Below are 12579 nucleotides of genomic sequence, written 5' to 3'. Positions count from 1 at the left end.
GAAGAAAACATCAGACCCCATTACAGATGGTTGTGAGCCACCGTGTGGTTGCTGGGAATTAGACTCAGGACTCTGGAAGAGCGGTCACTGAGCCATCTCTCCAGCCTCCATGATGAGCAGTTTTTGGTTTTGGTTTATATTTATTTATTTATTATTAGATATTTTCTTTATATACATTTCAAATGCTATCCCGAAAGTTCCCTATACCCTCCCTCTGCCCTGCTCCCCTACCCACCCACTCCCGCTTCTTGGCCCTAGCATTCCCCTATACTGGGGCATATAAAGTTTGCAATACCAAGGGGCCTCTCTTCCCAGTGATGGCCAACTAGGCCATCTTCTGCTACAAATGCAGCTAGAGACACGAGCTCTGGGAGTACTGGTTAGTTCCTATTGTTGTTCCACCTATAGGGTTGCAGACCCCTTCAGCTCCTTGGGTACTTTCTCTAGCTTCTCCATTGGGGACCTGTGTTCCATCTTATAGCTGACTGTGAGCATCCACTTCTGTATTTGCCAGGCACTGGCATAGCCTAATACGAGACGGCTATAACAGGGTCCCTTCAGCAAACTCTTGCTGGCATATGCAGTAGTGTCTGGGTTTTGTGGCTGGTTATGGGATGGATCCCCGGTTGAGGTAGTCTCTGGATAGTCCATCCTTTCGTCTTAGCTCCAAACTTTGTAACTCCTTTCATGGGTATTTTGTTCCCTATTCTAAGGAGGAATGAAATTTCCACCCATTGGTCTTCCCTCGTCTTGATTTTCTTGTGTTTTGTAAATTGTATCTTGGGTGTTCTATGTTTCTGAGCTAATATCCACTTATCAGTGAGTACATGTCTAATGACTTCTCTTGTGATTGGGTTACCTCACTAAGAATGATATCCTCCAGATATATCCATTTGTCCAAGAATTTCATAAATCTATTGTTTTTAATAGCTGAGTAGTACTCCATTGTGTAAATATACAGCATTTTCTGTATCTATTCCTCTGTTGAGAAACATCTGGGTTCTTTCCAGCTTCTGGCTATTATAAATAAGGCTGCTATGAACATAGTAGAGCATGTGTCCTTATTACCAGTTGGAACTTCTTCTGGGTATATGCCCAGGAGAGGTATTGCTGGATCTTCCGGTAGTACTATGTCCAATTTTCTGAGGAACCTCCAGACTGACTTCCAGAGTGGTTGTACAGGCTTGCAATCCCACCAACAATGGAGGAGTGTTCCTCTTTCTCCGCACATGATGAGCAGTTTTACTTTCTACAATGGTTTAGTGTAGTCCTATAAGAAATAAAAATTCTGTTGTTTATAATTTTCTGTTTCTCCAATGCTTTTTCCATTTTTCTAGATTCTTCTGTTTACATAAAAATATGATGCTGTTTTTCCTTTCAGGCACTGACAACTCAGTTGACAGATGAAGAGTTAGCCCAAGGGAGGCTTTACCCATCCCTTGCTAATATCCAGGAAGTTTCTGCTAACATAGCTATTAAAGTAAGTAATTTATGCCATTTTACATAAACTCTAATGAATTTTCTTGTCCAAGTAATATAAGCATATTAGACATAAGTTCCTAATATTTAGGAGGAAAATTTATATGGTACACATTCTGATGTTTTGTTTAATAAGGATGTGATGTAGCCCAGGCTATTATGTCACGTGTGACACAGTGAAGGAGACCCACATTCTGGATTATGGTAGGATTGTGAGCTCAGGCTTGTTGCACTCCTGGCCTGGGGAAGGGAGAGAATCTGCTGTGGCCACAGAGGTTGGCATTCCTTTTTAAGAGACGAGGCTCAGGAAAATATGCACGGCTCTGTGCCCACAGGAACCTGCCATCCCCACCTTATAGCCCAGAGGCTCTTTGCTCACAGGAGCCTGCCACCCCAGCCTTATAGTACAGAGGCAGGAGAGTTGTACATCAGGGCTGGGCTCCTGTGCTCCTGAGTTTGGTGCCAGTCACCTGCCTGCGTGCATGGCCAACCAGGGCTCCTGATCTGAGCTTTTTTGCCAGCCTGTCTGTTGGGGAGAAATTCCCATTGGGAACCACTCTTTTCCTGGGCCTTGTGACTATTACAGGTTAAACACAAACTTACATTGACTGTGGCAGCACCTTATTGTTTTAGGTGCCTGCTTCGTACCTACACACTGTGACAAAGTGTCCCATCCTCCCCACCTTGAAGAATGGTGTCCCCTTTCGATTAAATCTTTTCTTTCTTTGTTCCTTCCCTTTTTTCCCCCTTTTTTTCTTTTTTGAGATAATTTTTATATGTATGCGTGTTTTGTCTACACTTTATTGTATAGACATTCAAATGTACCACATCACTGTCGTGGCCAGAAAAGTGTATCAGACCTCCTGGGACTAGAATTACAGGCAGTTGGTTCTTGGCAAGAGCAGCCAGTGCTCCTAACCACGGGGCCAGCCCAGAATTCCAAGTTTCTTTGTTGTCTGACATTGTTATTTCAGGATGGGCCTGAGAAATTTATAAACTTTTAGCTTATTCAATTCTTGTTATGATAGAATTGATGAGGGTGTTTTTTTGCATATTTTTGTATTTTAATCAAAAGTGAAAAATTTTCCCCTTTATGTTTAAGAGAAAAGCACTAAAAATATAAGAAAGATAGTTTAGAGTTTGAAGAAATAGGGTTTATCACACTGGGCAACATATCTCAAGCTGGAAAATGCATCAGAATCGTCTAGACGGCTCACTGACAGAGTCCGGGCCATACAGCAAGGCTTTGGTCATAAGAGGGTTTGTAGATTTGGGGCGGAGTCCAGAATTCCCACAGGACGCTGATGCCTGGGACCCGAGGGCATTGATTAGCATTGGCAAGCACACATTGGAATGCCTAGAAGCTAAGCACTGTCCCGGGCACCAGCCTGGATAGATGGTAAGAAGGAGGAATTATCTAGAGTCAAGAACAGGAAGTTTCCAGCAAGAAGACTGGCATACACAAAGATTCGCTCTGAAGGCAGCAGAAGCCATTGCAGGACTGAGTCAGCCCCACGTACTTCAGAGCTGAAGCCTGCAAGTCTCTGTTCCTTTGTTCTGTTCATTTGGTGCATGCTTTGTTCAGTTTGATTTTTGAGACAGAGTTTCTCTGTATCCCTGGCTATCCTAGAGCTTGATCTGCAGATGAGGCCTGCCTAGAACTCAGAGATCCATCTGCCTCTGCCTCCAGGATGCTGGGGTTAAAGGCATGTGCCACCACCACCTGTCTGGCGAATAGGGCGGTTTTGATTAGAGTCTAAGCAGCCCAGCCCCTTTCAGCAGGGCTATGGGAATAGAGCCTGCTACATCACCTGCACAGAGATTGACATCCTAGAACTTAGACGTGCCTGTTGAATGTAAAGAAATACTGAGCATTCTTTTCTACATCAGGAAAGGTGACCAGAACACATCAAAGCTTTCATGAGATGACAGATAATTTTTATTATCTCTTTCAAACTTGACACGTTTTAAATAATTTGAAATGAGTCAAAGTCATATTTGGCATTTTGGAAAAAGTGAAATATAATTCATCTACACGCGTGTCTGTGTTGTGATGCTATTTGATTTCTCTGAGCGACAGTCAGAGCCTAAACAGTGATGCTGTTCATTTCCCAGCTTGCAGAGTACCTGTACGCTAATAAAATGGCCTTCCGGTACCCAGAACCTGAGGACAAGGCCAGATACGTGAGAGAGAGAATATGGCGGAGCAACTACGTTTCCCTGCTGCCGGACGTGTATGACTGGCCAGAGTCTTCACTGGCGCCTCCTCAGATCACAGAAGAGAAGCTTCCCCACTGAGACGCTCCGGGCTTCGACAAAAAGATAATATTCTCTGAGTTACAGTGTCCTCTGTCGTTTATTCTTCCGTACCCACTTTGCTTGGCTTTTTTTTTTTTTCCCTGTGAATCTCAGTTTCGTTGGGGACAGACATGCTGGCTATACTGTAGTACCCACAGCCCAGTTCTGGGAATGTGTCCGTTCTGATGGGTCACCTCCTGCGCTCTGCTTTAAGCTTGCGACGGTACTGTCGCTGTTAACGTGAATGTATCTCTCACTTCTCCCCTCAGTCCTTCAGTGCTGTGCACATGCGCACAGAACGTTGAGAAGGAGCGAGTGCTCACCGAATTCCAAAGAAAACTTGTCAGCACCAAGAAACTGCTCTGTTCTTGTCACTTTCTGCTCTGACGTCCCTTTGTAGTTAGACAGATTTGGGGAAATACAAAAAAAATTTCCTAGAACTAAATCAGTGCTAACTAGCATTGTAGAAGAGTGGGAAGAGCCACTGCTGCCTTTAGACAAACTGAACAGTCACGTGCAACAGTGTACAAAACCCATTTTTATTAATAAAAGTAATTCCTTACATTTAATTGCTTCAGTTACATTATCTTATTGACCAAACAGAAACTTAGGTTTGTTGATTGTGAGAACAGTTTCATTGTCTTTCTCTGCTGAGAATGGATAATAGGTTCCGAGCTTAGTGGAGAATAAATAAATGAACTAAACCAGGAAATGCCTTCTTTTGTATTTTCAAGACAGGATCTCACTATGTAGCCCTGGCTGTCCTGGAACTCACTCTGTAGACCAGAGTAGTCCAAAACTCACAGACCCACCCGCCTCTGCCTCCCGAGTGCTGCGATTGAGGATGTACACTGCTCCCCCTGGACTGGACACCTGGCAGGAAAGGCCTTTTTTTAAAAAAAAGATTTATTTATGTGAGTACACTGTAGCTGTCTTCAGACACACCAGAAGAGGGCATCAGATCCCATTTCAGATGGTTGTGAGCCACCATGTGGTTGCTGGGAATTGAGCTCAGGGCCTCTAGAAGAGCAATCAGTGCTCTTAACCACTGAGCCATCTCCCCAGCCCAGCCCAGGAAGTACCATTTTTTAATCCCAGGGTAACATCAGTGTTCATGAGTCATGTTCTGAAAGAACCCTGAAGTTTGTTGGAGAAATGTTAGTGTTTGTGGCATTCACCTGTCTAGATGCTTTGAGGGACAAAGTTTGTTCTTATTTTGAGATTGTAGCAAGCTGACCTGAAACTCACTATGTGTCCCTGACTTGCTTCCATGTGTTGAGATCATAGCCATGAACCACAATGGTCAGGAACAAAACTTAAAAATGCTCACCCCAGAATGGTGGCAGTACAAAGCAGTTTGTAGGTACATACCAGTATGTGTTTATACTCTATAGGCAAAGGGGACTTCTTTTCATCTTCCTGCTTAAGATTGATTTGAAGTTCTGAAGGTGTGTTCAGACATCTTAGTGCACACAGACCTTAGGTTCAGTCCACAGAACCATCCCAGAGAGGCAGTCTTAGAATGGCATTGCAGTTTTAAGTATGGGTGGACATGATGGTTAATTTAACATAAATAGCAGTCTGTTCAATAAAATAATGAAGTAAATTATTGATTGAAAGATGAATACACAGGTATGAGTCTAGCACCGAGGCAGGAAAATCTCAACTTCAAAGCCAGAATGTCTACAAAAGAACTCAAAATGTGATTGCAAGATGGTTCAGTGGTTAAGGCTCTTGTGTCTCTGAGCCTCCACATTTAAGTTTAATCCCAGGACCCATATGGTGGACAGAAAGAACCAATTTCCAGAAGTTATTTTCTGACCACCCTCCCCCACCCCCACTTGCCTCACACACATACACACGCCATAAATAAATGAACAAAAATGAAGAGAAACGTTTATTTTTTTCATGTTTTTGTTTAATTCTGTCTAGGAAATCTAAATATTGAATGTTACAAGTATAAAAATGTGTTGCTGTTTATTTTGCTCAGTTTGTTAACGGTCGGGACAGAGGCTGAGTTAAAGCACTTTTACTAAGATTGTTACTTATTGAATGGTACAAGTCACAGCAGCCATTTTAAAGATGGCAAGATAAGATATAGCCTGCTTATAAATATTATCTAATGTAAATTTAAATGTTCATTATCTAAGAATGTGGGCAATGGGAGACCCTGATGGCGTCGAATTGGGTGTGGGGGAGGGAGTTACTTGGGCTCTCTGTGGGGGATTTCGCCAACCAAGAAGGTCATTATTTGGAGGAGTGGTGATGGTGCCTCACCCTGCTGGCGGAGGAAGGGCTGGACACGAGTTTCCAGCAGTCAGGAGGAAAAGGGCTCCTGCTCTCTTCCCACTGTGAAGCAGAGCTGGGAAACTTGATGAGGGCATAGTGGATGCACAGATGGTCAGCTCTGAGAGTTTCATTAAACCATTTCCCAAGGGTGGCTTCCCCACCAGAAGGTTCTCTCAGAATCACTCTGAACCCCTTAAGTGGAGATTTCCTTGTCTTCAGAGCCCTAAGTGACCTCCGGGGGGAAGAAGGATTGTGACGGTATCTTGTCCTCACACACTAAGGCCTTGGTGTGGGCCGGCAGGTAGCTGTGCTGCTGCTGGTACAGTTTCAGGGTGGGGTTCACTGTCTGGTGTTTCTTCGTTTCTTTTTTATTAAATCTTTTTTTTTTTTTATGTATGTTGATTTTGTACATTTCTCAACCTCCCAGATCTGCCTACACACTCAACTTCTTGTTCTTTCTCTTTGTCTCTATTTCTCAACAACAAAAAAAAACAGAAAAGATGGAATGTCACTAGGGCAGTCCCCAGGCCTAGGAGTAGCTGGCCAAATGCAAACACAGCCCATGGGCTTTGTCTGGGTGTGTGCTTTTGGTTCCGGTTTTTGGTTTGGGAGGTTTTGGTGGTAGTGGTTTTGTTTTGTTTTGTTTTGTTTTTGTCTGGTTGGTTGGTTGGTTGGTTGGTTGGTTGGTTGGTTGGTTGGTGAGGTCTCAGTTGTCTAATGATCCCCTTAGTGCCCAGGCTGTTGGTGCAGATGCAAAACTGAACATGTTGCCTGCACCTTTGAACTGAGTGCTGAGAAACTGTGTGCTTGGGTTTATATGAAATCATATAGAATGGCTTTCATCTAGTTTTCTTTAATTGATAATTGGATATTAAGTTAATAAGAAAACTTTAGACATGATTTTTCTGAAAACATATAATCTAGAATACTTTATTAAGCTTATAAAATCTAGTGACCAGGTTGTTTTGTTTGTTTGTTTGTTTGTTTTGTAAGAGTAGCTATCCACTGTCTATTTATGGAACAGTTTTCTTTGAGGAAGGCCTTGCTGATTTTTTCTCTAACTTACTGGCTTCTGAAGAGATTTTACCCAGTTACCACTAGATTTAGACTGCTCTTTCCAGGAGTGCAGAGTGGAGCAGTAGTCATTGCTCCCACGGGGAGTGGAGACGGTGCAGGGAGCCTGGCCGTGGAGGAAGTACAGATGTGTCACAACGGGGTCAGTGTTCTCCAGTTCTCCTAACCAAAATCAGCCCTAAGGAACATTCACCATAGTCGAGAACATTAATACAAACCTGAGAGCTCCCTTACTGGAGTTCCATGTCCAATCCTCAGTGGGCTAGCAGCAGCATCCAGGTTCCATTCAAGACGTGTTCCAGTGCAGACCTGTTGCTGACTGCACACAGGAGACAGGTCTCATCAGCCACTGGGATTTGTACTTGTACACAGTGTTAAAATGAAACCCGCTAGCCAGGTATGCTGCATGCCTCTAGTCCCAGCACTTGGCAAGTAGAAGCAGGAGGATCGGGAGTTAAAGGCTAGCTCCAACTACATATGGAGATCAGGGCTAGCCTGGGCTACAGGAGACCCTGCCTCAACGAAGAAAGCCCTCAAAGGATGAGCTGAAGTTATACACTAAATAAGTAAATATTCAAAATAATCTAGCCTTAGAAAACCACTTCATCTGAAGTCAATGTCTTACTTAATACGTGGTTGAAGAAAGAGAGTGCTGTTTTTTATTTATTTCAAATTTCAAGGCATTCAGATAATCAAGAGGGGACATGCCTTGTGGAACTCTCTTATCTTTATTAGGATTTACTTGGAGTAATACTTGGATTTTAAAGCAACTACTTAAAATCATGTCCCTGAAAAGGAAAGGACGGCGTTCACAGTTGGTTGTGTTCCCTGCATGGTTAATTTTGCCTGTGTGTCTGGAGGAAGGCCCAGGCTAGTGTGTGCGTATCTTTGGCTAGATGTCATTTCCCAATGACTGAACTCTTCATCTTTTTCTTCCAATTAAAAATGTATGTGCCGTTTGCTCCTTAAGACATTCCATACCCTTAAGTCTTAGACTAGGAGGTGTCTGTCCGTCTGTTGGTCTGCCCGTCTGTATCCCCAGTTCTCAGGAGTTTTCCTTGCTTGTGTGCTCGTTTGTGTGTTTGAGGCAGGGCCACATAACCGAGTCCAGCCTTACAACTTGCGACTTAGCCTCACCTGTGCTGAAAGAGTCTGCGTACATCCTAGAAACTTTATTTTCCTTTCTGAGTATTTCTAGAAATTCACCGATTCTCATGTGGTCATTGAGTGCCACCTGTACATCTGATAAATACAGTTGGCAAGTCTTGACAGACTGACTTGTGTGACTGTGCCTGCTCTGTGTTGGGTGTTCAAAGCATCTCCCATGTACGCTGGAGCCCTGCATCTCTGACCCTGTTTTACAAGCAAGGGCAGCGCCCCAGGGGAGTTGAAGAGCTCTCGGTGAGCTCAGCCCCGTCAGTCTCTGCAGGCAGTTCTAGCCAAGTGGACAGTCTTCACCTGTTTGGACAAGATTAGTTCTCAGTCCTTTGGAATGTGTTTTCCCAGTTCATGTGATTTTTCCCCCGTTGTTCCTACTTAACGATTCAAACACAGTACAAATCTCTTACTTGTTAATTATTAGATGTATATATTAAGTTGTTTGTTTTGAATGTGATAGATTACACCAAAGATTCTCAGTAGCTAGTTCAATCTTGATTTAGTAATATTCATAGAGCCACTGGCTGCCGTCACTGTTCTACAAATCAGTGTCCACCGGAGTCAGTCATCCACTTTGCTACTCTAGTCCTGTCCCCGTGCCCCCAGAAGGTATTCTCTGAGCGAAGTCTGTTATGTGTACACAAAACTTCCATGAAGGAGGACTATGTGCGGAATGAGGAGAGCTATCTTAGCTGAACATTTGACAAAATTCCTACCCAGTGTTTTGATTGTACTTTGCCTGATAAGCTTTAAAATCACCAGAAAGTAAAACAATTTTTACAGTTCATGTCATCGTTGTCGTCGTGTCATATGGCCGGCATCAATTGCTGACTCGAAGAAACCACACATCCTGTGTCATTGCTTAGCATTTCTCACCGTGTGTGTGTGGGGGGGGGGGCAGAATGGGGGGATGACAGGTTTTTCAGAGGTGATTCCCTAGGGGAAGATAAAGGGGAATGCATGCTCTCTGTAGAGTATTTCATGCTGTGTTGACTTCTTACGGAGAGTCCCGAGACTGCTATAAAGACTTGATAATTACGTGAACTGTTTTTCCCTTTTTGTGATATATTCCTTGTAATGAGATGTGTTCTTATATTTTCTTAGTAAAAATTTTCTTATGCATAAAAATGGTTGCTGACTTTGTTTCTAAGGGGTGTGTAGAATAGTTTTAAAGCTGTGGATATTGCTGTGAGCCCTTCCTTATCCCAGCTTTCTTCCAGAATCCCTTGGCCCCTTGGGAACTTGTTAGCTTAAGTTCATACACAGTATACTATTGTGTTCCTAATATTTGCCCTTTATTTCCTTGCTGTCTGTTTCCCGTTCTTTGTATCTCCTTATTTAGCTCAACTGCAACAGTAAAGGAGAGCCAAACCCCCATGCCAACACTTAGAAAACCCTGCTGACTCAATGACAGGGAGGTGCATGCTGTAAGAGGTAACAGCCACTGAGAATTTTTTTTTAAGATTTATTTATTTATTATATGTAAGTACACTGTAGTTGTCTTCAGACACCCCAGAAGAGGGAGTCAGATCTCATTACGTATGGTTGTGAGCCACCATGTGGTTGCTGGGATTTGAAATCAGGACCTTTGGAAGAGCAGTTAGTACCCTTACCCGCTGAGCCATCTCTCCAGTCCCCGCCACTGAGAACGTTCACCTCATCCCGGCACGGTTCTGGTTATCTAGCAAATTTACTCAGTTAAACTGCACAGCACTTAGGAGATATTCATACTAATGATTGCCCAATTGTAAAATCAGAGGCATAGTGGTGTCAAGTCTCTGAGATGCTATGGCAAGATTCAAACCTCTCCCGTCATAGTATGACGGAACCTCTTTAGGTTGGACTCTCCGAACTGAATCTCTGGCCAGTGCAACAAAGCATGACTACAGAATCAGTCGTTGCCAGTCAAAATCACCAACTCCAAGAAACCCTTCGTGGGGGCTGGAGAGATGGCTCAGAGGGTAAGAAGACTGAACTGCTCTCCCAGAGGTCCTGATTTCAAATCCCAACAACCACATGACACCCTCATGCACACATGCATGAAGATAGAACACCAATGCATATAAGATAAAAATAAAAAAGGAAGCTGGGCGTGGTGGCGCACGCCTTTAATCCCAGCCCTCAGGAGGCAGAAGCAGGCAGATTTCTGAGTTTGAGGCCAGCCTGGTCTACAAAGTGAGTTCCAGGACAGCCAGGACTATACAGAGAAACCCTGCCTCGAAAAACCAATAATAATAATAATAAATAAATAAAAAGGAGAAAGCCCTTCCTGTTGCTGAGCATGTACCTGTCCAGTAATGTCTAATGTCCCTTCTCTCCCATCTCTGACATTCTCTCCTCACCTTCACCTTCTTAGGATGCTTCCATCTCACAGAGAAAGAGAACGATGGATGGGAAGAGGGTGCCCTAGGGCTCTCAGCAGCATTCTTCTCATTGTTTACAACTTATCTAGGGATTCGTGTTTTGTTGCACATAAATCTTCCATAGAACGTCAACCTCAGATAAGGCCATGCTGACCAGGATGGAACCAGATGAAACCCGGAGAACTCTGTAACCTTGTCTGTACAGAGATAAAACGCTGGCGTTGATTGCTGAGACCATAAGAAATGACCGACTTCCTGTTATATACACACACTTGTGGGGACACACACACACACACTCCTGGTCAGAATGGTCAGTACTGATTATCTGCCGATCACTTATTGAGATTAGTGGTGCTTGAAATGTCCCTGCTTTCTGACAAACCCAATCCTGAGTGAATCTCAACCTCCATGGCTCTGTAAAACCAGCTAACCAGTTCTACATCTTGCAAGAGAGAGAGATAGTTATTTATTTTCTTTCTGCCTCCCAAGTGCTGGGATTAAAGGCGTTGTCATCATGTCCAGCTTATTTCCCCCTTAGGGTTTTTTTTTTCTTTCATTAAAAAAAAAAAATGTTAATTTATTATGACTAAGTGCACTGTAGCTCTCTTCAGACGCACCGGAAGAGGGCGCCAGAGCTCATTACGGATGGTGAGCCACCATGTGGTTGCTGGGATTTGAAATCAGGACCTTTGGAAGAGCAGTCAGTGCTCCTAGCCGCTGAGCCATCTCTCCAGCCCGTTATTCCTTTTTTTTTTTTTTTTTTTAATTTATTTATGGAATCTGGGGATCAAACTCTCATGTGTGCTAGACAAGCATTCTGAGCTCAGATCAAAAAGTACTAACTTATTACGACACCCGATATATGCACCTCTTCACAGAGGTAAGCAATGACCCACCTTGGTGAGCTACATATGGATTCCTGAAGGCCTCTGGCCAGAGAACACTGAGAGCATCCATCTGGACCACACTCCTGGGAAAAGCACACACCCGGACCAAGTGCGCTTTGGGCTCTGAATCATTTCTTCTCCGTCTAAGAACCTGGCGCCACTGGCTCCGCTGCCTCTCTGGCCATCAGGCCTCCCTGGGCAGTTCGCTAGCACCAGGATGCAAGCATGCTTCTGCCTCCCTCATCCTGAAAGCAGTTCCGGGAGGGCTCTTGGCTCCTCTTCCTCTCCAGCTGTTGCCCCAGAGCCTCGTTCATGCTAAGGAAATGCTTCACCACAGAGCTCGAGCTCCAGCTCCAGTCCTTCCCTCCTTGTCCTGCCCCGTGCATCCAAACCTTCAGACCCGCCCAAAGACCGTCACAGTGCTGATCAAAGGCCGACTTCAAACTTTTACAATTCCATAGACATCAGTTCATCTCCTCCAGCTTTTCTATTTGCTGTGGAGGAGGGGCGGGGCGAGGTGGGAAGATGGTTGAAGGGCGGGTGCAGGAAGAACACTGGGGACTTGACAGCCTTAACCCAGAAGCACATTTGGTTACATTTTGCTTCTTCCTTCTCCTTTGTCTGCACATAAAAGTTATTTTCTGAATGGCTGGAAGTGGGTTGCAGGGATGGAGTCCCTTTACTCCAGGCTACACCCTGGACCTCCAAAGCAGCCTCAGCCCTCACTCACCTCTGCCTGGAAACCCTGGCACCTGAACCTTTCAGTGCCTGCCCACATCACTTCAGACGGCTTTCTCTGTGTCACCCACTAATAACTGCCGCCAAGATGCCCCAGCATCCCCATCTCCTGTCATTTTCTCCGCAGACCTATTTATCATCTGATACAGTAATAATACTTATTCCATTTATTTCTCTCTCCTGAACTGAGTAAGACGGCTATGAGTACAAGCTTTCTTTCTTTCAGGTTTACAAACACCTCAGCTTTTCACACAATACACTCATACCACTCTCCTGGCCTTCAGGGCGTGTGG

General features: G+C 44.2%; 1 protein-coding gene across 1 annotated transcript in view; it reads left to right on the top strand.

Annotated features, from left to right (window-relative positions):
- Positions 1–4346, top strand: part of Me2 (malic enzyme 2) — a 44850-nt gene extending 40504 nt beyond the window's left edge. Inside the window, exons 15-16 of the mRNA XM_021150383.3 lie at positions 1382–1480; positions 3595–4346. Coding sequence (XP_021006042.1) covers positions 1382–1480; positions 3595–3777 — 282 coding nt within the window. The 3' untranslated portion in view covers positions 3778–4346. The remainder of the gene's footprint in view (positions 1–1381; positions 1481–3594) is intronic.
- Positions 4347–12579: the final 8233 nt, after the last annotated feature.

This window comes from Mus caroli, unplaced genomic scaffold (assembly GCF_978045245.1).
Source record: "Mus caroli unplaced genomic scaffold, Mus_caroli_1 scaffold_19, whole genome shotgun sequence".
Classification (NCBI taxonomy): Eukaryota; Metazoa; Chordata; class Mammalia; order Rodentia; family Muridae; genus Mus; species Mus caroli.
The sequence above is the reverse complement of the archived record's forward strand: the minus strand, read 5'-3'. Positions and strand labels throughout refer to the sequence as shown.